This window comes from Canis lupus, chromosome 27 (assembly GCF_003254725.2).
Source record: "Canis lupus dingo isolate Sandy chromosome 27, ASM325472v2, whole genome shotgun sequence".
Classification (NCBI taxonomy): domain Eukaryota; kingdom Metazoa; phylum Chordata; class Mammalia; order Carnivora; family Canidae; genus Canis; species Canis lupus.
In genome coordinates, this window is record NC_064269.1 from 6,201,320 (window position 1) to 6,228,762 (window position 27,443).

Here is a 27,443-nt window from a genome sequence, read left to right on the forward strand (position 1 = left end):
AATGAACATTTTTTCATGTGTCTGTTAGACATCTGTATGTCTTCTTTGCAGAAATGTCTGTTCATGTCTTCTGTCCATTTTTAAATTGTATTATTCATTTTTTGGGTGTTGAATATTATGATATATATATATATATTTTTTTTTGAATACTAACCCTTTATCAGGTATTCCATTTGCAGTTATCTTCTTCCATTCTGTAGGTTGCCATTTAGCCTTGTTTTCTTTGCTGTGCAGAAGCTTTTAATCTTGATGAAGTCCCAATAGTTCATTTTTGCTTTTGTTTTCTTTGCCTCCAGGATGTGTCTAGTAAGAAGTTCCTACAGCTGAGATCAAAGAGATTGCTGCTTGTGTTCTCCTCTGGGATTTTTATAGTTTCAGGTTTCACATTTAGTTTCTTAATTCATTTTGAGTTTATTTTTGTATATTGTATAAGAAAATGGCCCAGTTTTATTCTTCTGCATCTTGCTGTCCTGTTTTCTATTTGATTTGATTTTTGATACATTTGATGTAAGTTTACCATCTTGTTCTTTGTTTCTATTTGTTCTAGCTATTCTTTGTTCCTTTGTTCCTCTTTTTCTGTGTCTTTGTGAATTGAGTATTTTAATGATTTTCTTTGATCTCCTTTGTTGAATTATTAGCGATAGCTCTTTTTGTTCTAGTTTAGAAGCTGCTTTATAATTTATAGTTTATATTTTTAACAAATTAGGGTCTAGTCTCAAGTGATATGATATCACTTTATGTAAAGAATCTTATAACAATATATGTTCATTTATCCCCTGATGCTTTTGTGCTATTGTCTTATGTTATAAATCTCCGAGTACATTATTTATTTTTTACTTTAAATAGTCAATTATTGTTAAAGGAGATGTAAAAAGAATAAACCCATCTTTTAGAATTACCCATGTAAGTATCTAACTTCTTTATGTAGATGCAGATTATGTAGATACATATAATATCATTTCATTCTCCCTGAAGGACTTTTCTTTAAATTTCTTGCAGTGCAGATCTCCTGACAATGAATTCTTTAACTTTTGTACGTCTCAAAGTATTATTTCCAAGGTTTTATTTTACTAAGTATAAATGTTTAAATTATTCTACCTTTCCATAGAGCTCTGTTTGGACGTTTGTTCATTTTTTAGTATAGCCAGTGTTTCAAAAGTGGAAATATTTGGATAATCAGTAGAGGTGGTATGACCTGGCACGTTAACTACCTGGGCAAGAAAGAGTTAATTTGGCAGGCCTGGGTTTCTCATACCCTACATATTCCAAAGAAAGGCCTGTCTTTAGTACTCCTCTTTGTCTGGCTTCTGGGAGATTACCTCTGAACTCTTGGAATATTGTTCTTGACAAGAGCATTTTTGTAGCTTGAGGCTTTGAGCCATGTAGTACTAATTTGACCAATAAGTTTATATTTATGGTAAATTGCCTATTTGTGATCTGGAGGGGATTTGAGTCTGAGTAGCTGAGGCCGGGCACTGCATGTTACTGATACCCAATAAAAACCCTGGATCTCATGGCTCAGGTGGGCTTTTCCTGCTTGGCAACACTTTCCATGTATTGTCACATTTCATTACTGGAAATGTGCCCTCATGCAAATCCACTGGGAGGCAACAGCTGGAAGCTTGTGCTTGGTTTCTCCTGGATTTTGCCACATGTGCTTTTTCCCATTGCTGATTTTGATTTGTATCCTAACCCTATAGTAAACTGTAACCATAATTAGGACAGCTTCTGAGTCCTGTGCATCTTTCTGGTGAATCATTAAGCCTGAGGGTACTCTTGGGAGCAGCTTAAAATTGGAAACTTGTCCTTTTGGGGGGGCGGTGCTTAGGGGAAGGGCTCAGCTCTGTATCATCCTCACTCAGGTAATCAAGCTGAGAGGGTTTCTTCATGTCTCAGCAATTTCTGATGTAGGTAAACAGAAACATTATGAATCATGCCTATTTTAAAAACACGTTCCTTAAACTGACACATAACTTTCACTCATATTTCATTGGCCCAAACAAGACATACAAGCACTCTTAGCTTTGAGATGGCTCAGGAATTTCTTCCCATGATGGGGTCAGACAGAGAACTGGAGTATTGGTGAATGGCATTGCTAATTACCTCAGTGTCTACAAGCTTTGAAAGTCCTGACTTGAGATACCTACCATTTAGAACAAGATCTATTATGCAGAGAAAAAAATTATAAGAAATATAAGGAGGGAGAAAGTACAGTTTCATAACATTCAAGGGACTATGGAAATCAAAGACAGGAGATAGTTAAGATTTGCCAAGAATAAGATTTTGGTATACAAACTGTGAAATTCCTGAAGAGGACAGATGGAAGCCAGTTTACAGGGAAAGTGGAGTTTAAGAAAAGAATTGATGGATAGAAAGTAATGTCAGTATACCTGGACCTGGTGTTGAAAAGCACAGCAGCAGAAATAAGAGAAAAGATTTGATAAGTTCTCCTAAACTAAAATCTATGTTTGAAAACTTAAGTAAAACCTTACATATTTTGGTGAAGACTAAAAATATAGTAGTCTGTTTATCCATGCTGGAACATCTCAATCTTCTTTCTAAAATCAAAAGAGAGGTATCATGGATCTTGGAAACTAGCCCTTTATCTGATACATCATTTGCAAATATCTTCTCCCATTCTGTAGGTTGTCTTTTAGTTTTGTTGACTGTAACCTTTGTTATCTTGATGAAGTCCCAATAGTTCACTTTTGCTTTCCTTCGTGGATGTATCTTGCAAGAAGTTACTGTGGCCGAGTTCAAAAAGGGTGTTGCCTGTGTTCTCCTCTAGAATTTTGATGGAATCCTGTCTCACATTTAGATCTTTCATCCATTTTGAGTTTGTGTATGGTGCAAGAGAGTGGTCTAGTTTCATTCTTCTGCATGTGGATGTCCAATTTTCCCAGCACCATTTATTGAAGAGACTGTCTTTCTTCCAATGGATAGTCTTTCCTCCTTTATCGAATATTAGTTGACCATAAAGTTGAGGGTCCACTTCTGGATTCTCTATTCTGTTCCATTGATCTATGTGTCTGTTTTTGTGCCAGTACCACACTGTTTTGATGACCACAGCTTTGTAGTACAACCTGAAATCTGGCATTGTGATGCCCCCAGATATGGTTTTCTTTTTAAAAATTCCCCACTTATTAAACTCAACACCAAAGAAACAAACAATCCAATCATGAAATGGGCAAAAGACATGAACAGAAATCTCACAGAGGAAGACATAGACATGGCCAACATACACATGAGAAAATGCTCTGCATCACTTGCCATCGGGGAAATACGAATCAAAACCACAATGAGATACCACCTCACACCAGTAAGAATGGGGAAAATTAACAAGGCAAGAAACCACAAATGGTGGAGAGGATGCGGAGAAAAGGGAACCCTCTTACACTGTTGGTGGGAATGTGAAATGGTGCAGCCACTCTGGAAGACTGTGTGGAGGTTCCTCAAAGAGTTAAAAATAGACCTGCCCTATGACCCAGCAATCGCACTGCTGGGGATTTACCCCAAAGATACAGATGCAATGAAACACCAGGACACCTGCACCCCGATGTTTCTAGCAGCAATGGCCACGATAGCCAAACTGTGGAAGGAGCCTCGGTGTCCATCGAAAGATGAATGGATAAAGAAGATGTGGTTTATGTATACAATGGAATATTACTCAGCCATTAGAAATGACAAATACCCAGCATTTGCTTCAACGTGGATGGAACTGGAGGGTATTATGCTGAGTGAAATAAGTCAATCGGAGAAGGACAAACATTATATGGTCCCATTCATTTGGGGAATATAAATAACAGTGAAAGGGAATAGAAGGGAAGGGAGAAGAAATGGGTAGGAAATATCAGGAAGGGAGACAGAACATGGAAGACTCCTAACTCTGGGAAACGAACTAGGGAGGGTGGGAGGGGAGGAGGGCGGGGGGTGGGGGTGAATGGGTGACGGACACTGAGGGGGGCACTTGACGAGATGAGCACTGGGTGTTATTCTGTATGTTGGCAAATTGAACACCAATAAAAAATAAATTATTAAAAAAAGAGAGAGGTATCATCAGGATAGGGGTTTTGTAAAACAAACAATGAGGTATCCTCATGGAAAGGGTATTTCAGGGATGTAATGAAGAGAGATCAGGAATTTGATGTTAACATTATTTTGTGAATGTTTATTAAGCACCTGCTGTGTCCTGAGAACTGGGATGGAAACGAAGTGAAATAGCTGGATGAGATGGTCTCAGTCTTTAAGTGGCCCTTTTGTAATTAAGCAGTCATGTTTGGGTGGAGGCTGCAGTAATTGACGATGTTAATCAGGGAGGAGGTCAACAGAGGTCGCTGTTACAATAACAAAGCAGTAGAAAAGATATGTGAATAATTATGGAAAAGGAGGAGTCTGTTCTGCCCAAACATCCCAATAATAAAATGCCATGAATGTTTAATTATTTGAGTTATGTGTTTTAAATGTGTGTAGTTCAGGATTTTAACTGGTGTCATCGTTCTCCTGTGGCAGTCAACAAATATTTTCTAAATCCAGCTAGCTTTTGAACAATCCCAGTAAGCGAGGCTGAAGACAGTTTATGCTTGCAATAGGCTATAGCAGGTCAGGCTGGAGCTCACTATGAAAGCCTCAAGAGTATCCCCTCTCTTTTTTGCATTCCTGTTACTTTTGCTAAGAAGCTGAAGACAGAGTGGGCGCCTGGCTAATTTCTTCAGAAGTCTTTAGATGAGGGAGACTAAAGTCCTTGCTCAAGCAGTTTTTCCTGAGGTTGGACACTGGGGACCTTCTTCCACAAATTTTCCTCAACTAAGCTTCCTGTGATCTGTCAGAGGAGGCAGAAGCTGCTGGAGCCTGAAGAGACCAGTGTAGTTTACAGTAACAAGACCCCAAGATACCTTGCAGAATCTCACTTCCCATTTATCTCACCCTGTGGCTAATAATGCTCAATGGGATGACAGTTGCTTTTCCCCAGGATAATATTTTAATGTCATTGTGGATGTAGAGAATGCCAAACAAAAAGAAGAGCCAAAACCAGAGAAGGCAGCTTACTGGAGAGGCTCACAGGCTTCTGGGCATTGAGGCCAACTTACCCAACCCACTTAAGAAAAAGTCAGATGAGTCAAGGACCCTTCAGAATAATTGTCCCTGCCTGAGGCTCTGGAGGCTCAATTTCCTCAACCTTTAGTCATTCTCAAAGTGTAGTCTTCAGACCAGATGTATCAGTACTGGCCTACAAAATTTAACAAGTGCTTGGGCTTCACCCCTGAACCTACTGAATCAGAAGCTTTTGGGGGCCAGGCAGCAATCAGGGCTTAAACACGATTCACATGCACTCTAAAGTTTGGCAACCACTGATATAGTTGGGTTTTTTGTTTGTTTTGATTTTTTTTTTTTTTTTTTTTGGTGGGATTACCAAGCACATAATGGGAGGAGGTAAGCTATCATCTATCAGCTATTAGATTCAGGCAAAACTGTGTGTTTTTGCATTTATTTTGTACTGCTCTTACGGCTTATGCCTTTGAGTTCTAGAATGAGATCCTGATGATCACCTCACAGGATGGTCAGGTTCCATTTAATTCCGTATTCTTTGGAATGTCCACTATTTGCTGAGGACATGTTAGAGACCATATGAGACAGAAAGTTAACATTAACATAATGTGCAGTTTAAGAACTACAAACAAAATACCTAGAAATCACCGAGAAGGGAAGGGTTTTAACAATAGGCTCACATCTGAACATTGAAGATAGTATTAAAGATTCTTTGCAGGTCAATTGTCATAATTATGATAATGTATCTTCCTTGATTGAAAGATGCATATTTTTCATATTTTAGTGTTCCTGGAATTCAAATACATCTTTAACATGGTTTATCTACTTGACAAAAATATTAGCAATTAATAAGTGGTTTACCTTTTTCATCAAATGACAACGTAGAGGCCAATATATTAATAATAACTTGGTACTATTGGACTAGACAGTGTGCTAAATGTTATGTGCACATCTCCTTTAATTCTCACAACCAAGCTATGAGAGCACACAATTGTCAAATCCATTTTTTTAAGCAAGGAAACAGGAGAAAGAGAAATATCCTGCCCAGAGTCACAAGTAGGTGAAGAGCAGAGCTGGGATTTGAGTTCATCTGTGTTATTCCTCCTACTTGACTGAGATATAGAGAAAGCTTTTACAGACTTTTAAAATATTAAAATATCATTTATGAGGACACATTGCTGACACAGTATTAACTAAGAGATTTACAGACTTTATAAATGTCTTGAAGAAATAAGATAAACCATTTAAAATAGCCTGTGGCATGTGGTGAAGACTCAATCTTTTTTTTTTTATTATTATTACCATTTTTAACTGCAAAACTCTTAAACTGAGTTGCAGAATCTCGCTGGAGTAGTTAACTGTGATTGTCACTATAGATAAGTAAACTGATAGAGGATTAAGTAACTTATTCACAGACAAATATACAATAAATGGCATATTTTGAACCTGAGTCTTTCTGTAATTATAAAGAAAGACCCAGGTTTTATATATGTATATGTCTTTTCATAATTTTACATAACACATAAAAGAGCAATGCCTGTACTGTAGACTTGATTTCAGTGTCTGTTTTTCTGCACAATCATGCTTTGGCTGCATACTATTCTGGAGCTGCTCAACTCCAGGTTTTCTTATTACTCAAGTCTTTTTTAATCTCTCTACTCTCATTCCTGGGAGATCTGAAAGAAAAACAAAGATAACTTTCTCTGGTTATGTCTCTGTTCAGAATTGTTATCTTTCTCATGTCTCTTTGGGACCTTTAACAACTCTGTCTCTACTCCAAGCCATGGCTTCTGTGACATTCGTTGACTGTCAAAGCTGATTTGAAAACAAGCAAAAACTTCCAATAATCATAACTTATCATCCTGGAATTTTGCCACAAGGAGGCAGTGATGTGTTATTAGGTCTGAACTAGCTGACTTATTTACTCATGCCTCCACAGATTTATAAGCTGAGCTTTGCATATGTCATTTACAAAAAAAATGTAAATCTATTGCAATAGACACCATTTAAAATATATTTGGAATCAATGCTAAAAAGGAATAATTTAGATGTTAAAAAGGAAAATTTTGTACTTTTAACTCAGCTTATTCTAATTAACTTTAATTTTAGGTTTTATTAAAAGAAGAATGAAAGAGGAAAAAGGGTAGGAAGAGAAAAAGTAGTTCACAGGCTTTATTCTCAGCCATCAGACTTGCTCAGCAAAACTCCACATGTCCTACACCTTCCTAATGTGCCTACAGTTTGTGATCATCTCTGTCTTGTTTTGATCTCAGGTAAAAATGGCTATGCCACCTGTAGGATCTGATTAATTTAATTAAAGGAATTGTCTTAATTTTGTTTCCTATAACTTGGAACCCCTGCTTTATTTCTCAGCAATAACAGAAGTTGTCTGACCTGAGGAATGGAGAAATTAACTGAAGCCATTATGCTTCAGGGTTACAGGAGCTTCTTATTCCAATTTATCTAAATCAAAATAAGGGATTTCTCTTTTTCAGTTTGGTGGAGGAGTGAAATATCACCTTCCCCTTTTTTCCCCCCAAGGACAGAGCAAATGAGCTACAAATGGTGTGTGTGTGTGTGTGTGTGTGTATGTGTGTGTGTGTAGATACAAAGATACATGAGAGAAAGATGGATAGAGAGGTATATGATATTTCATTTATATATTTCATATATAATGGTGTGTGTGTTTGAAAAGGGCAACATGAAATGTATTTTAGATTTAAATAAACTTTAATCCTTGTTCTTCACTACCTTTAAATGTCTAGTTGCAAGGTTTGGGCAAATTAATTTATTTGAATCTTGGAATATAAATATATTTAGAAGGAATTGTTTCTTCTCCATTCCTCTAACTTTAAAGTGGTTGGATTTATACCATAAGTGGAAAATTTTCTGATTCAAGCTTTAAAAAATATCTTATTTAAATCCACTAATTGAAATTTAAAATGAAAAAATACCGCTATCTCCACAGATGCAAAAAGACATTCAATCTCTTTGTGTCTTCCTCAATTTCTTTCATACGTGTTCTGTAGTTTTTAAAGTACAGATCCTTTATCTCTTTGGTTGGATTTATGCCTAGAATAGGCATAGAAAATGCCTAGAAAATCTTATGGTTTTTTTGTGCAATTGTAAACAGGACCTTCTCTTCTATTTTACTGTTACTGTATAGAAACACAACTGATTTCTGTGCATTGATTTTTGTATCCTGCCACATTGCTGAGTTGCTATGTGAATTTTAGCAATTTTTGGTTGGAGTCTTTTGGGTTTTCCATATACAGCATCATATCATCTGTAGAGAGTGAGAGTTTGACTACTTCTTTGCCAGTCTGAATGCCTTTTATTGCTGAGGTAGGACTTCTAGTACCATGTTGAACAACAGTGGTTAAGTGTGAGTATGTATCCCTGTCATGTTCCTGACCTCGGGGGAAAAGCTCAATGAGTTTTTTCTCATTGAGGATGATATTCACTGTGGGCATTTTGTAGGTGGTTTTTATGTTATTGAGGTATGTTCCCTCTATCCCTGCACTTTGAAGAGTTTTAATCAAAGAATGTTCTATTTTGTCAAATTTTTTTTCTGTGTTGAGAGGATCATATGGTTCTTGTCTTTTATTAATGTGATCTGTCACATTGATGGATTTGTGAATGTTGAATCACTCTTGCATTCCAGGAATAAATCCCACTTGGTTGTGTGAATAATACTTAAAAAAAATTTTTTTATTGGAGTTCAATTTGCCAAATAATAGCATAACACCCAGTGCTCATCCCACCAAGTGCCCCCCTCAGTGCCCATCACCCAGTCACCCCAACCCCCTGCCCACCTCCCTTTCCACTACCCCTTGTTCATTTCTCAGAGTTAGGTGTCCCTTATGTTTTGTCACCCTCACTGATATTTTCACTCATTATCTCTCCTTTCCCTTTATTCCCTTTCACTAATTCTTATATTCCCCAAATGAATGAGACCATATAATGTTTGTCCTTCTCTGATTGACTTATTTCACTCAGCATAATACCCTCCAGTTCCATCCACGTCGAAGCAAATGGTGGGTATTTGTCGTTTATAATGGCTGAGTAATATTCCATTGTATACATAAACCACTGTGAATAATACTTTTAATGTACTGTTGGATCCTTTTGGCTGGTATCTTGGTGAGTATTTTGACATCCATGTTCATTAGAGATATTGGTCTGTAATTCTTTTTAACAGGGTCTTAATCTGCTTTTGGGATCAAGGTTATGCTGGCCTCATAGAATGAGTATGGAAGTTTTCCTTCCATTTCTATTTTTGAAGCAGCTTCGGTAGAATAGGTATAAATTCTTCTTTAAATGTTTGGTAGAGGGATGCCTCAGTGGCTCAGCAGTTGAGGCGCCTGCCTTTGGCCCAGGGTGTGATCCTGGAGTCCTAGGATTGAGTCCTGCATCAGGCTCCCTGCATGGAGGCGGTTTCTGCCTCTGCCTGTGTCTCTGCTTCTCTCTCTCTCTCTTTCTCTCTGATGAATAAATAAATAAAATCTTTAAAAAATATGTTTGGTATAATTCCCGTGGGAAGCCATCCTGCTCTAGACTTTTGTTTTTGTAAAATTTTTGATTACTGCTTCATTTTCCTTGGTGGCAATTGTTCTGCTCAGGCTTTCTATTTCTTCCTGTTTTAGTTTTGGTAGTTTATAAGTTTCCAGGAATGTACCCATTTCTTCCAAATTGCCTAATTTGTTGGCATATAGTTACTCATAATATATCTTAAAATTGTTTGTATTTCCTTGGTGTTAGTCATGATCTCTCCCCTTTCATTCATGGTTTTATTAATTTGGGTCATTTATCTTTTCTTCTTGAGAAGTCTGGTCATAGGTTGGAAGAATAAATATTGTTAAAATGTCTATGTTATCCAGAGCAATCTATACATTCAATGTAATCCTGTTAAATATACCATCAAGATTTTTCACAGAGTTGAAACAATTCTAGGATTTGTATGGAACTGTAGAAGACCCCGAATAGCAAGAGTAATGTTGGAAAAAAACCTCAAAGCTGGGGCTATCACAATGCCTGACTTCAAGCTATATTACAAAGCTGTGATCATTAAGACAGCATAGTACAGGCAAAAAACAGGCACATGGATCAGTGGAATAGGATAGAGAACCCAGAAATGGACCTTCAACTCCACGGTCAACTAATCTTCAACAAAGCAGGAAAGAATGTCCAGTGGAAAAAGGACAGTCTCTTCAATAAATGGTGCTGGGAAAATTAGACAGCCACATGCAGAAGAATAAAACTAGACCATTCTCTTACACCATACACAAAGATAAAACTCAAAATGGATGAAAAACTTAAATGTGAGACTGGAATCCATCAAATCCTAGAGAACACAGGCAGCAACCTTTTTGAACTCAGCCTCAGCAACTTCTTGCAAGATACATCTCTAAAGGCAAGGGAAACAAAAGCAAAAACGAACTATTTTTAGATAAAAAGCATCTGCATGCAAAGGAAATAGCGAACAAAATTAAAATACAACCTACAGAATGGGAGAAGATATTTGCAAATCATATATCAGATAAAGGGCTAGTTTCCAAAATCTATAAAGAACTTATCAAGATCAACGCCCAAAAAACAAATAGTCAAGTCAAGAAATGGGCAGAAGACATGAACAGACAGTTCTCCAAAGAAGACATGCAAATGGCCGAAAGACTCATGAAAAATTGCTCCACATCACTTGTCACCAAGGAAATACGAATCAGAACCACAATGAGATACCACTTTACACCAGTTAGAATAGCTAAAATTAATAAGACAGAAAACAACAAATGTTGGCAAGGATGTGGAGAAAGGGGGACCCTCTTGCACTGTAGGTGGGAATGCAAGCTGGTACAGCCACCCTGGAAAACAGTATGAAGGTTCCTCAAAAAGTTAAAAATAGAGCTACCCACGACCCAGCAAATGTACTCCTGGGTATTTACCCCAAACATAGAGATGTAGTGAAATGAAGGGGCACCTGCATCCCAGTGTTTATAGCAGCAGTGTTCACAATAGCCAAACTGTGGAAGGGGCCGAGATGCCCTTCAACAGATGAATGGATAAAGACGTGGTACATATATACAATGGAACTTTACTCAGTCATCAGAAAGGATGAATATCTACCATTTACTTCAGTATGGATGGAACTGGAGGGTATTATGCTAAATGAAATAAGTCAGTTGGAGAAAGACAGCTATCATATGGGTTCACTCCTATGCAGAATATAAGAAATAGTGCAAGAGATCATAAGTGAAGGAGGGGAAACTGAATGGGGAAAAATCAGGAAGACAAACCATGAGACACTCTTAACTCTAGGAAACAAACTGAGTGTTGCTGACGGGGTGCTGGGTGGGGGGATGGGGTAACTGGGTGACAAGCATTAAGGAGGCCACATGATAGAATAAACACTGGGTGTTATATGCAACTGATGAATTATTAACTACATCTGAAACTAATGACATACATACTAATGGAAAATGGAATTTAAATACAAAAGTAAATACAAAAAAACCCCAAAAAACCCAAAAAAGATATTCAATAAAATTCATCACGTATTCATTTTTATAAAGGTCTTTGCAAACTGAGGATAATAGGGATCTTTCTAACAGTTCATAGCATCTACCAAACTGAAGGAAGGAGTAAAAACAGTTGGATAAAGAGGTATCTAGTCACAGGTGGGGAAATCGGTGAAAATGTTCTTATATATTGGCTACCAAAAAAAATGCACACAATGAAATATATAAGTTCATAATCTTTAGCAAAGAGCAAGGTAAGGATATCACTGAGATCGCTGGCATACTACAGCAAAGACATTCAAAATTAGGAAGGAGAGAAACATGCCACATGGGTGGACACTGTTGCTTATCTATTTTATTGTTATTTTTACCTTTTTGCTTACTAACAACTCTAATTTTAGTTAGATACCCAGCATCAGGGGATGATTGATTATTGTCTAAACCACACATGAAATTCCAACTCTCCTTGGCTGGACACTTAGTTTTCCAGTCTTCCTTGCCACCAAGGGTAGCCATGTGATACAGAATTAGGCAGTGAGTCTAAAGGGAATCTTTAGGTGGAATAGTCTTTTCTCTCTAATTTAGACATGATGTCTGAGAATGTGATGCTAGAAGCTACAGAAACTGTAATGAGACTGTGAGGGAAAGGGAAAAAAATTATAGTCACATTTAACCAGCAATTGGACTGATCATGGAAATGCTGAACCAAACTCAAAATCTCATATCCTCCTTAGACTTCTTGAGTAACATTAAACATTCTTGTGATTTAAACAATGGCTTTTTAGATTATCCTTTATTTTCATCCAAATGCATCCTAACTGATATACAATGCAAAGATAGGAGAAGGAATCTAGGAGAAAAATAAGTTAAAGAATCTCAAATTCTTTGCATATTGTTCTGCTGATAGTAATATGTAATAAGAACATTCGTTTCCTTAAAAAAGGTAGGGAGCAAATGATAAAAATTGGGCTTAGAGGAAAAGGTAGACAGAAGAGTAAGTAAACCAAAGAAGGACTAAAAAAATGTATTATAAAATATGTAAATTAGCAATACCAAATAATAATAATAGAATATGCATGGACTAAAAATTATCACAGACTTCCACTCTGGTAACTACTAACTAGATGACTTAGACTAACATATTTCCAAAACAAAAAAGCTGAAGAACATATTTTTAAATTTTTTATTTTTTTTTTAAATTTGGGTATAGTTCATATATTACCTTAATTTCAGGTGTACAACTTAGTGATTTTATAAGTTTATACATTATGCTATGTTCACTACAAATTACCTATTATTTGCCATGTTGCATTGCTATTACAATATCATTGACTGTATTCCTCATGCTGTGCCTTTTATTCCCATCACTTATTCATTCCATAACTGGAAGCTTATATCTTCCTCTTTCCTTTATCCATTTTATCTGACCTCCCACACCTCTCCCTTCTGGCAACCATTAGTTTGTTCTCTGTGTTTATAGGTCTGATTCTGCTTTTTGTTCGTTTATTCATTTTTTTAAAGATTCCACTTATGTGTGGACCCATATGTTATTTGTCTTTCTCAGTCTTATTTCATGTAGCATAATACTCTATAGGTCCATCCATATTGTCTCAAATGGCACGATCTCATCCTTTTTTATGGCTGTGTAATATTTCATTATCTGTGTGTATACACACACACACACAGCATCTACTCGATCCATTTGTCTATAGATGGACATGTAGGTTGCTTCCATATCTTGGCTATTGTAAATAATACTGCAATAAACATAGGGTACATATATCTTTTTTTTCATATATCTTTTTGAATTAGTGTTTTGTTTTTGTTTTCTTTGGGTAGAACCCAGTAATAGAATTATTGGAGCCTATGGTATTTCTATTTTTAATTTTATTTCTATTTTTAAGTTTTTTACGGAAACTCCATACTGTTTTCCACAGCAGCTATACCAGTTTATATTCCTACCAACAGTGTAAGAAGGTTCCTTTTTCTCCACATCCTGGCCAACACTTGTTATTTCTTATGTTTTTTATTTTAGCTATTCTGACAGGTGTAAGGTGGTATCTCATTGTGGTTTTTATTTGGACTTCCCTGGTAATTAGTTATGTTGAGCATCTTTTCATATATCTGTTGGCCATCTGTATGTTTTCTTTGGAAAAATGTCTATTCAGATGCCCTGCCCATTTTTTGAATTGAATTGTTTGTTTTTTTAGTGTTGAGTTGTGTAAGTCCTTTATATATTAACCACTTATCATATTTATATAATTTTCAAATATCTTCTCCAAGTTAGTAGACTGTCTTTTTGTTTTGTTGATAGTTTGATGTGCAAAAGCTTTTTATATTGGTGGAGTCCCAATAGTTTATTTTTGCTTTTGTTTACCTTGTCTTGCGAGATATATCTATAAAATTGTTGCTATAGCCAATGTCAGAGAAATTACTGCCTCTGCTGTCTTCTAGGATTGGTAAGCTGGTTTCAGGTCTCACATTTAGATCTTTAATCCATTTTGAATTTATTTTTGTGTATGGTATAAGAAAGTAGTTCAGTTTCATTCTTTTGCAGGTAGCTGTCCAGTGTTCCTAGCACCATTTATTAAAGATACTTTTTCCTGTTATATATTCTTGCCTCCTTATTCATAGATTAATTGACCATATAAGTATGGTTTTATTTCTGGGATCTTTATTTGAAGGGCATATTTTTAATGTATGATTTGAAGATATTTTAAAGCAAAGAAACCAGTGAAGAATTTTGGAGCCATCATCCCAAAGAAAAGAAAATCTAGAAAAGCAAGCTCAGCATTTGGGGATCTGTTTTTCCCATAAGGGCATCTTGAAGAGGTGGTTGAGAATGTGAAAAGTTATTTTGACATAGTCCTAAAGTAAGGGTGAAAAATGGAATTCAGAGACCACCAAGGGGGAGTTGGAGCCTTAAAGGGCAGTACCCTGAAATAAAAGTAGATTGGAAGCATACCAACTTCATAAGGATTGAGGCCCAGCTTCATTTCAGTCCCTGGAATTACATGAGAATGATCCAGGACTGTGAATGCCCATGGCTGTCTGACAGAAGCTAGTGGAAATTTTCTCTAGAGGAAGAGAATACAAGCCAGAGCTGTAAATTATTTCCATAATTTTTATAATAACATACTGTTCTCAATAGAAAAAAATGAAATAATATGGAGAGATAAAAGCTAGAGACAGTAGAAACAGATGCAGACACATCACTTTAAAATAAAATATTTATGGAGATTTAAGACAAGATTGAGAATTTTGGCATAGTTTCTGGAAACTATAAAAAATGTTAAGTGAACATTTTAGAAAACTCAGTAGCCAAAACTAAGATCTTAATGGATAAGTTTGAAGGAGGTTAGACGGTATTGAGAAGTATGCTAATTACTTATAAGATAGGTAAGAAGAAAATATATTCAGAAAGGCACAGAGTAAAGAAAAAAAGTATGAAATAATCCATAGAATGAGAAGGATAAGGTACATGTACATGGAGTTACAGAGAAAGAGAGAATGAGGTAATATATGAGAAACTAGGGCAATGTGTAAGGTAATGGATGAAAATGTTCCAAACTAAAGTTTATATTAACTACAAATGCTAGAAGTCCTATAAATAAATCCCAAGTATGATAAAAAGGAAGTCATACTTTGTCACAAAGTTACTAAAAATCAAAAGAGAAAATATTAAAAGCAGTTAGAGAGAGGGAAAAGAAAGATGGATTAACTCCAGATAATACAGTTAGATTAACAACTGACTTCTCAAGAGAAGCATTAGACTAACAAGAAGATGGAAGACACTGAGATAATATCTTTAAAGTACTGGATAAAAAATAACTTCCCCATTAGGGTTCTGTGTCCAGTAAAACATCATTTAAGAATGAAGGTGACATAAATACATCACTAGAAGACAAGCATTAAATGAAAAATAAAAGGAGTTCTAGGAGAAAGAAAACACTCACAGGTGGAAGTTTTTATTTTCTTCTGTCCTATCTTCTGATTCACTAAAATCTCTTCAGCATTGTCTAATTTGTGTTAAACTCATTCATTGAAATCTTAGCTATTAAGCTTTTTAATTCTAGCTGTAGAAAAAAATTGAATAAATAAAGTCAAATATGTAGGTAAATTTAAATTACCATTGGCCAGGTGGTGGTAGTAGTAGTAGTAAAGATGTCATCTATAATAATTATTAAGTACATGTAATAATTAAGTACATGACAACATTATGGAAGATGATCTAAAAGTAAGCTGTGAATCACTTAACTTTAATGGGAATTCCCAGAGGGATCATTCAGTAACCATTTTTAGCTAATGAGTCAAAGCTTCAGGCTAAGCTTCCCAGCAATCAGGACTGACCCATAATGTCCCTTGGGCTCTCAGGTTGTCATAGTTTGCAATCTCATTGGCCACCTTAACCCACAATCCCTTCTTAATGGCTAGATCTGGGCCTCCTTTGTCAGAATGATACCCATAGCAATATATGAATAGTCATACAAAGGGATATGTGCAGAAATGATGGTGGAATTATGCTAGGGGAAATATGAAAGAGAAGTTGTTTTATTGTTAGAAATTTGAAGTTTTCAAGTTTTCCTTTGTCATTTTCTGGAGTCATTAAGGGATAAGTGTAAAATACTGTTAAAGTTTAGAAGCATTTTCTGATGTCTTCGGTAGCAGAGGCTTTTGAGGACAGAGCTTACGTATTTCTCTTTATGCACAAAAAGTCTTTTAAATAGAAAAAGCAATGTCAGTTCACATGATTGGACACTTGTGACACATTTTCTCTCCAGGATATATTCTGCACCAGGAAAACCTAGAAATATGGTAACATTTTTCTTCTATTCTCTAATGGGTTTCTCTGTTCCTGTGCTTCCTGTGTAGGATCCTTTCTTTCTCAATTCCTGCCACTTCCCCTTATTCCCTCATCAGGCACTTGCTTTCTCTTTCAGTTCTCTCATCTTATCTCTGTTCCCCTGGGTTGGATTTTATGGATTCCCTGTTTCTCTCTGACATGGCATTCATTTCTTGACCTGAAATGTTTGGGTCTACTCCTCAAAATCACCTCTCTTCCTCCTTTTGGGAAAATTAAATACTTGCATTGGATATGAAGAAAATAGAATCTAATGATTCTTCAGAATTCAGGATTCTTAAGTCTTTACAACTTTTCAAGGTAATTATTTTAGCGTTTGTTTTACATATGGGATAACGGGGACAAGATCTTTTCTATATCTCGCTATATTCAGTGTTTCTGGTGCTGAAAGACCACATTATACCAGAAACGTGGAAGTCCAGGAAAGCTAATACCCGAGAGCTGTCTGTAAGATGTGAGAGAGGATAGGACATGAGTGATAGACTTTGGATATCCTGTCATTCAAAAATACCCTCTTCAAGCACTCCAAATGTATAGGGTCCAGAAACTGATTACATCTTTAATTATAGGCGTTCTCTACAATTATGTATCCTGAGGTATGTGGAAGTTCAGAACAGGGCATGAGACACCGCATTTGGGCAAAATTTGGCAAAATTTTTCGGTACCCCTTATACATCTGCTTTCATGCAAGCACCAAGTGTTCAAATCCCTTACTGATTCCTAATCAGATCTGTTCCCTGTGACTAGTAAGCCCTAGGCTACTATTCTCCTGAGTTTCATTCATTCACTTACTCATTCACTCATTCATGTATTCATTTTTATTTGTAAATAATACCTTTTGAACAATTCCTTCGGGCAAGTTATAATGTTAAGTACTCTTATGTGTCTCTCATCTTAAAAGAAGTTCTCTTGGGCAGCTTTTCTTTAGATATTATCTAGTCAGCTAACTCCATCTAATTGTGATAATGACTGAAAAATAGTGGTAATGTTTTCAGAGCTGTTTCTATTCTAAATTTGGACTCACAGCCTGAACAAACAGAGCATTGAGAATAATGAATTGCAGCACCGGGTAAAAATGTAAGTAATGTTATTTATGTGACCCCTCAACTCTAATACAGTAAACCTATACCTTTGAGGAAGTATGGCTCCTGATAGAGTACAGTCTCCAGGTTTGTCTTTCATGAAAATGTTCTTTTATTTCTAAGAGAGAAAATTTCCCCAAAGTTTAAGGAATTCCTAGTGTTAGTAACTGGGGACTCCATTTGAAGAGGAGGGACCTTTCTTTTTGCTGCCCTCAAAAATTAAAATGGGTGGTTCTCTGTCTGAATTTTATGGTTTGATTCCTTGCTTTTCCAGTATCTTCTGCCAATGATACAGTATTCTCAGGATGAATCCAGATTGCTATAGCTAGAGCTACAGTGGTGAACAAAAGAAAAAAATGTACTAGCATAGAAAATATCCCTACATGACTAGAAGTATTTAGGTTTTTAGAAATAATGCACACAATTTAGCCTTTTCTTTCCTCTTTTAGAAATCAAGGGAGAGGTCTGTATCCAACAAATTTTCAAACTCTACCTTAACACTGAATTCTAACCCTGACACTCAAACTTGTCTTCTGGATAATTGGATTTGACATTTTTCTTTAATTCTATGCTAGTTATTGCTCAGCTAGTTGAGAAGGACAGGTAATGTGGACTTGCTTCCTAAGAATAGCTTTAATTCTGGGTGTTGTTTGGATTAATAATGGGAGAGAAATCCTAAGTCCTTTGAGAAATTGAATGTGCCAGTCTTGCAGTATGAATGCAAGAGATAGAGGAGGACATGCAGGGTCAAGATGGTATAGTCATTGGTGTTGAAGAGTTATTCTGAGTATATGGTTATAATCTGGGTTGTCAGCCCAAAGTAGGAACAAAGGGCTAAACTTTGGAAAGTTAGTAGGCAGTCTTTATTTGCAAATGGCATAAGGACACAGACAGGAGCTGAATCTGAATAGATAACACTGACTGGGGATAGAGATGATGACCAGCATATGTCCACAGTTTCTTTTGATCAGTTATATAGCATCTGGGATATCTCTATGCTACCTTTTTTCTAACTCATTTCCTTTCTCCTTATTCTGCAAATGTCTAGCCACGACTCCTCTTCAGTTTCCGTTAATGACCCATTTAAATATTTATTGAAAAAATATGAGCCATTAGATGGGAACTGCTTCCTTCCCAACATCACATCTGTGCGTGTTTGATGGATGAAGTAAACCTGCTCCCATGTAAGGACATGCTATGCTTTTGCTCTGCAACCCAGCTGCTCTCAGAGACACTATTTCTGCAGTTATCTCTTCCTCCTGCAGTTTCTCCCTCTCTACTGCATTATTATCAAGAGTTTACAAAACATCCCCCAGTTGCTTTAATAATAAAACAACAACAACAAATAAATTTGAAGCCATTAAAGAAAGAACAATAAAAGTGGACAGGGAGTTGATTTAAGGTTGTAATTATGTAGAAAAAAATTATTGCAGATTTTAGGAAATCTAGAGACTCAGGGAAGTTTACCATTTCAGAACATAAATTTTTGAGTAGGCATGAAACTGACTGGAGAAGAACATTGAAACCCTTGAACGACATAAGAAGAGGATTTAACTGATTTATTTCTTCTATTCCAAAGAAAATATTGAAGGCAATGAGAAACCACAGTGTTGTTTCTGAGTTCATTCTCCTTGGGCTGTCTGCTGACCCCCAGATCCAGGCTCTGCTCTTTATGCTGTTCCTTGTTATTTACCTCCTGACCCTGATGGGGAACCTGCTACTGCTGCTGGTGATTAGAGCTGATTCTCACCTTCACAGCCCCATGTACTTCTTCCTGGGACAGTTGTCCTTCCTGGATCTCTGCCACTCCTCTGTCACTGTGCCCAAGCTTTTGGAGAACCTTCTGTCTGAGAAGAAAACCATCTCAGTAGAGGGCTGCCTCGCTCAGGTCTTCTTTGTGTTTGCCACTGGGGGCACTGAATCCTGCCTACTTGCTGTCATGGCCTATGACCGCTATGTTGCCATCAGCTCCCCTCTGCTCTATGGCCAGATGATGAACAGACCACTGTGTATGGGGCTGGTTTGGGGCTCATGGAGCTTAGCTTTTCTGGATGCTCTTATCAATATCCTTGTAGCTCTCAATTTAGACTTCTGTGAGGCTCAGAATATACACCACTTCAGCTGTGAGCTGCCATCTCTCTACCCTTTGTCTTGCTCTGATGTGTCTGCAAGTTTTACTGCCCTGCTCTGCTCCAGCCTCCTGCATTTCTTTGGAAATTTCCTCCTGATATTTTTCTCCTATGTTCGCATTTTATCCACCATCCTGAGCATCAGTTCTACCACAGGCAGAAGCAAGGCCTTCTCCACCTGCTCCTCCCACCTCACTGCAGTGATCTTCTTTTATGGCTCAGGGTTACTCCGTTATCTCATGCCAAATTCAGGATCCACTCAAGAGTTAATCTTTTCCTTGCAGTATAGCGTGGTCACTCCTATGCTGAATCCTCTCATCTATAGCCTGAAGAACAAAGAGGTGAAGGCAGCTGTGAGAAGAATTTTGAGAAAATGTGTCTAGTATTATAATTAATAGACTACAAAATCAGAATGATGAGGGGAGAAACTGAATAGAACTGCAATAAGTAGTGCCTGAATATTAAGGAGAATTTTCTGATATCAGGACCTGCAAGATATCTTGCATTTTTTCTTTAAAATGGTTAAGAAAATGTGGAGTTATTTTCCTGGTGTGATAGTAGGTCTGTCCTAGCCAGAGGAAAATGGATGGATGAACCTCTTGTCTTATAGTTTTTCTTACAAAAATCTTTAATTTATTACAGTATGGTAAACAGAATGGTAAACTTTGTTATTGCCTGCTTACATTATCTTTACCATTCTTCCAGTAATTAAATTCCATGTGTTCAGTATAGTTCCAGAGAGACTGTTAAGCATGGTGTCCCTAAATCCTCTTCCCAACCCCACTCCTTATTTGCTCATTCTTCCTGGCACAGTGGCTGATATAGGAATGAGCATATGGTCAGTGCTAGACTATCCACTCCCTTAGGAATTTTAATCTTCAGAATAGATTCAGAGAGGCAGAGGTAAGTCTTTCTGTTTGCAGCACTCTGATAGCCTATCCCAGTGCCCCTGATGATAAGACCACTACTGTTATCCTAGATTCTACACTTTTAAGGCAGATTGATAAACATGAATTATATTAAAAGCACATGATTAGATATTTGCATCGTGTCAGGCACTGTGTTAAGAATTTTACATGCATTATCCCATTTAAATATCACAACAAATGCTTTAGGTAAATACTTCAGTTATCCTTGTTTCAGAGAAGAGGAGGTGGATTCAGAGAGGTAAGTGGTGGGGATGGAATTTGGAACCGAACAGACTCATCCCAAAACCTGTTTTCTTTACCATCTTGACACACTGACTATCCCTTTGGTGCTGTGAGCTACCCCAGACCCAGTTCATGAATTGTCGCTTTAATGCTTTATTATTGTTGTTTTGTTTTATTTCACTTAAGTAAGTCAGAATTAGATTCTGTCATTTGCAAGGAAAAGACCTAAAAGATACACACACACACACACACACACACACACACACACACAGACATATACTGCAATTGAATTGCAGGTATAGACCTCCAAGAACAATTGGGATATTTGAAATTGTTTATTGGACCTAGGTGTGTCCAATAGAGACTATATAACATTTGTTTATCTAGCTTCAAACCATTTACCTAATGGTCAATTAGGTAAGACCTAATTGTGAGAGAAAGACCCTGCTTGACAAGTAGCTCTGCCACTCAGCCCTAATAGTGCTACAGAAATGGTGGAATGTGAGAGAATAAATGCTGCACGGTGCCTATAACAAACTCTAGAAAGAAACCAACAGAATTTCAACAAAGGCCCCTTAGATCTTGAAATGCAATTGTAGAATTACTGGGAAGGAGATTTGGGAGATTAAAACTATCATGTCAAAAATTAATTATTACTTCTTTCTCAAATTACCTTTTAGTTTTTACTTACCCTTCACTTTTTACTCCTCAGTAGCAGCAAATATAAACTCAAAGAGATTAAGGGCATTTTTTGGCAATCTTTGCTACTTTTTCAAGGATGTAAAATAGTTTCAAACATGCATGTTGCACAGTAAATGTATTTTGATTGTGTAAATTATGGGCAGAGAAACAAAATATATAGGATGAATTTTCACGAGAGGTATTCCACTGCCAAAGCAGTTTGAAATAATTATGAATAGAATAGGCTACCATGTGAATGCCAGTCTTTTCCTTCCTGGTGAGCCTAGTTTTGGCCCACAAATTTGCTAACAGTGTGTCCATGGCTGGGCATGGTGGTTATGCAAAGGTTCGGCAACACTTTGATTCACCAAAACTATTCTACTGTTGCCATTGGCGAAACTTATTTTGATAAAGGTCACACACAAATTTTGTTAGATACATTATCAGATACCTTCTCTTTTTTTGTTGTTTTTATTCTGAACTAAAAATTCAATTACATTTACTACTTGGTTATTTCTAGTACATATGAATTTTGTGATATGTTCTATACTAAGCTTGTATTTGTTGACTTTGTTGAACTTCCTAGTTCTAATGGCTTGTTTATAGACATTATTAGATTTTTAAATTACATTTATTAAAATTACATTTTAATTATTTTATCTCAAATAAAAGCAAATAATTTATTTCTTTTACCATTTTCTATTTCTAATTTTTATGTATTTCATTTTTATTTTTATTATTTTTAAATTAAAAATTTTCTTTTTGTATATAGTTGACACAGAATGCTATATTAGTTTCAGGTCTACAACACAGTGATTTAACTTCTTTATGTGTTATGCTATGCTCTTCACAAGTTTAGCTGCCATCTGTCACCATACAGCGCTATTACAAGAACACTGACATATTCCCTATACTGTGCCATTTATTCCCAGAATGTATTCCTTCCATAATTGGAAGTCCATTTGTATCTTCCCCTCTCTTTCACTCATTTTGCCCATCCCCTGGCCCCCCTCCCCTCTGGCAACCACCAGTTTTTTTCTCTGTATTTATAGGTCTGATTCTGCTTTTTGTTATTTGCTTTTTTCTTTTTAGATTCTACTCATGAGTAAATCTAGTGTTTGTTTTTCTCAGTGTGTCAGTTTCACTTAGCATAATACCCACTGGTTTCATCCATGTTGTCCCAAATGAAATGATTTCATCCTTTTTATGGCTGTAACATTTGTATACACACACACACACACACACATCATCATCATCATCATCTTTATCCACTCATCTGTTGATGAACACTTAGGTTGCTTGACTATTATTATAAATAGTGCTGTAATAAATATAGGGGTACATATATCTTTTTGAATTAGTGTTTTTATTTTCCTTGGGTGGATACTCAGTAGTGGAATTATTGAGTCATATGGTATCTCTATTTTTAATTTTTTGGAGGAAATTCTATCCTCCAAAAAGTTTTTCATAGTGGCTGCACCAGTTTATATTCCTATTAACAGTGTGCAAGCGTTCCTTTTTCTCCACATCCTGGACAACACTTGTTATTTCTTGTGTTTTTTATTTTAGTCATTCTGACAGGTGTAAAGTAGTTATCTGCTTGTGGTTTTGATTTGCGTTTCACTGATAATTAGTGATTTTGAGCATCTTTTCATGTGTCTTGGCCATATGTATGTCTTATTTAGAAAAATATCTATTCAGGTCCTCTGCCCATTTTTAATCGGTTTGTTTTTTTGGTGCTGAGTTGTATATATATTTCATTTTTAAAGTTAATTCAGTGGCCAGAATCTCTCCTACAAACATCTTTTTATTGGGATCAGTGAGAAACTTATGTTTGTTCTGTTTTTGATCAATACCTTTAACTTAATTATTTTCTAATTCTATTTTGCTAGGAATTGGTGTAAAATTTTATCAAATGCCTTTTCTGTTTCCATTGAAGACTAGGACTCTTTTGTTTATTTACTAATATATAATGTCTGTCACATAGGCATGCAATAAATACATATTGAATAAAAAATAAATTCATTGCAATAGTCATATGGTTTTATTTTTTTAAGTTTTTATTTAAGTTTTTTATTTTAAAAAAATTTATTTTATTTTTAAGGTTTTATTTTTTTTAAGTTTTTATTTAAGTTTTTATTTAAGTTTTAAGTTTTTTTTTAAGTTTTTATTTAAGGTGTAAAATTTAGTGATTCAACACTTACAGACAACACTTAGTGCTCCTTACAACTTAATCCCCAACAACTATTTCATCCATCTCCCTACCTCCATCCCCACTCTTCTGCTTACCATCAGTTTGTTCTGTTAAGAATTTGTTTCTTGGTTTGCCTCTCTTTTTTCTTTCTTCTTTGCTCATTTGTTTTTTTTTCTTAAACCCTGCATATGAGTGAAATCATATAATATTTGTGTTTCTCTGGTTGACTTATTTTGCTTGGCATTATACTCTCTAGCTCCATCCATTATGTTGCAAATGGCAAGATTTAATTTTTTATGGGTGAATAATATTCCATTGTATGTATATACCATATCTTCTTTATCCATTCATCTGTCACTTGAGCTGCTTCCATAGTTTGGCTATTAGAAACAATGCTGCAATAAACATAGGGGTGCATGTTCCCCTTTGAATTAGTGTTTTTGTATTTTTTGGGTAAATATCCAGTAGTGTGATTACTAGATTGTAGGGGATATCCACTGTCATCACTTATATTCAACATAGCACTAAAAGTCCTAGCCACAGCAATTAGACAACAAAAAGAAAAAAGAAGACATCTAAGTTGGAAAGGAAGAAGTTAACTTTTACTATTTGCAGATGACATGATACTCTATATAGAAAACCCAAAAGACTCCACTCCAAAATTGCTAGAACTGATAACACAAATTCAGTGAAGTTGCAGGATACAAAATAAATGTACAAAAATCTGTTGCCTTTCTATACACTTCTATACAAATCTGTATATTTTCTATACACTATTAAGAAGCAGAAAGAGAAGTCAAGGAATCAATCTCATTTACCATTGCATCAAAAACCATAAGATATTTAGGAATAAACTTAACCAAAGAGGTAAAAGATCTGTACTCTGAAAACTATAAAACACTCATGAAACAAATTGAAGATAGCACAAAGGATAGAAAAACATTCCATGCTCATGGATTGGAAGAATAAATATTGTTAAAATGTTTGTAGTGCCTGAAGTAATCTACACATTTAATGCAATCCCTATCAAAATACCACAGCATTTTTCATAGAGCTAGAACAAACAATCCTAAATTTTATTTTTTAAAATACTAAATTGTATAAGTAGGTGTTCTGGTATTGAATTATTTTTGCATTACTGAAATCTCCCTTTAGGTGGAATTGTAAAGACTGAATTAGCTTTCGCCAATATTTAGGAATCTCCCATTTATGGTCATAAATGAGATAGTATAATTTTTTTCTTACATTCATCTGATCTTGTCTTTTCAGTAGCTTTATTGAGATTATGTTTCACACGTCACAAGGTCACCTATTCAAAGCATACTATTCAGGTTACAGTAGTGGGGTATGGACCAAGTCCCCTACCTCATCCCAGTCATCAGGGGCACCCTCAGGGAAAGGCTGCTGTCAGAGAAGCTCAGGCACTACTGCTGACTTGGAAACTCTCAAACCTGTTTGCTGAGGAGCAAGGCTCTGCTGAGGAGCTGCAGCAGTAGAAGGCTGCTGAGCCCCTGGTGGGGCAGGTGCTAACCCATAGGTGAGGTGGGTCTGCCTTGGAACTTCAAGCCATTGCCCAAGCCCCAGCAAGACTTGGACAGAACCAGTAGACCCACACTCAAGCAGACTACTTCATATCATTTCCAGTCAACTCTTGTTCCCCACTTGTTAATGACTGAACTGCTTTTTCCGCTATAGATTAGTCTTGCCTTTACAAAACATCACATAAACAGAATCATACAGCATGATCACTGTATGAAAGTATTTGTCTTTCTCTCTCTGACTTATTTCACTTAGCATAATGCCCTCAAGGTGCATCCATGTTGTCACCAGTGACACACAAATGACATGACCTTAGATGACACATTAGGCCAGAAATGCATAATCATATCCACAATGAGATATCATCTCCTACCTGTTGGAATGACTAGTATCAAAAAGACAAGAGGAACATGTGGCTGGCTTAGTTGGTAGTATGCAACTGTTGATCTTGGGGATTGTGAGTTCAAGTCCTACTTAAAAATAAAATAAAATAGATAAGTGTTGTCAAGGATGTGGAGAAAAGGGAACCCTTATGCACTGGAGTGTGAAAAAAAATAGTGCAGTCACTATGGCAGATAGTGTGGATGGCAATTGCTCAAAAGAATTAAACAGTTCTCATGATTCAGCAATCCTACTTCTGATTATATACCCCAAAGAATTGAAAGTAGGTGCTTGAACAGATATTTCTATACCCATGTACATAGCAGCATTATTCATAATAGCCAAAAGTTCGAAGCAACCCAATATTTGTCCATAAATGAATAAATAAAATCTGGATGTACATAAAATTGAAAATTCTTCAGCCTTGAAAAAGAAGGAAATTCTAACACATCCAACAACATGAATGTACCTTGAGGACTTTATGCTCAGTGAAATAAACCAGTACATATAAGGTACCTAGAAAAGTCAAATTCATAGGGACAAATGGGATAATGTTAGTTGCCAGAGACAGAGAAAGGGGAGAATCAGGAATTATTGTTTAATGGGTGTACAGTTCCAGTTTGGTAAGATGAAAAAGTTCTGGAGATGAGTGGTGATGATGGTTGCACAACTATGTGAATGTACTTAATGTCACTGAACCATACTTTTAAAAATGATTACAATGTTAAAAAAAAAAAAAGCTTTGATTTCAGAGTCACCAGAATATGCTTTACTATAAATTTATATTTATTTATCCTGCTTGATGTTAATAATACACTTTACAATGAATAGAATATGTCCTTATGGAAAATTCTCCAGTTATTCAAATATTTATTCTCTATCATTCATTTGCCTTTTGGAATTTTTGGACAGCTCATTAGGGCTCTATAATATAAGCAATTTCTCAACCTATTTTTTGTCTCTTAAATGCTCTCTTTTTTATGTTTTATTTTTCTGTGTTATGTTCTGAGGGAATTTCATAGTTCTATCTTCAAAATCACCCATTAATTTATAACCAAAATAGTATACAGATTATTCCATCCATTATAGTTTTAATTTTAATGAGAACAATTTTAAAAATACCTAATAATTTATCTTAATAGCTGTTTGATTTTGTTTCATTTTGCCTTAATTTTTCAGAATTCTTTTTTTTAGATAATAAATTTATTTTTTATTGGTGTTCAATTTGCCAACATACAGAATAACACCCAGGGCTCATCCCGTCAAGTGCTGCCCTCAGTGCCCGCCAACCAGTCACCCCCACCCCTCGCCCTCCTCCCCTTCCACCACCCCTAGTTCGTTTCCCAGAGTTAGGAGTCATTCATTTGGGGAATATAAATAATAGTGAAAGGGAATAGAGGGGAAGGGAGAAGAAATGGGTAGGAAATTTTTCAGAATTCTAATATTTAAACTATTATTCATTTATCCCTTTTTAGTATACTAAAAACATGTATGCTAAAGTCTATGTGATAGGGTTCCAAATAGTGAATTGATTTTGTTGGCTAGATTTTTAGCACTAGCTTTTTTCATAGGTTTTGTAATTTTGGTGGGCAGTTTCACGTAATAAGCAGGATTTGATTCTTTTCTTTTCTTGTCTTGTCATCTGTGCAGTCTCCTCCTTATCAATTTGTGTCTCCTTACCTCTACCCCAACCAGTTCACAAACAGCCTTCATATCCTTTTGGGGTTCTTGGTTGGTCATGATATTAGGTGATGATTAATTGAAACTCCTTCTTGTCAGTGAGTCAGCGAGCAAATTGTCTTACTGCCTCCTAATGAGGTTTTGTTTATGATTTCTTGACATGCTTGTTCCAGAAACTCCTATA

General features: G+C 36.0%; 1 protein-coding gene across 1 annotated transcript; it reads left to right on the forward strand.

Annotated features, from left to right (window-relative positions):
• Window positions 1–18,995: 18,995 nt before the first annotated feature.
• LOC112678261 (olfactory receptor 8S1-like) lies at window positions 18,996–20,172 on the forward strand. Its single transcript, XM_025477443.2, has one exon. The coding sequence runs from the start codon at window positions 19,099–19,101 to the stop codon at window positions 20,014–20,016; it is 918 nt and encodes a 305-aa protein (XP_025333228.1). The 5' UTR covers window positions 18,996–19,098; the 3' UTR covers window positions 20,017–20,172.
• The last annotated feature ends 7,271 nt before the right edge of the window (window positions 20,173–27,443 follow it).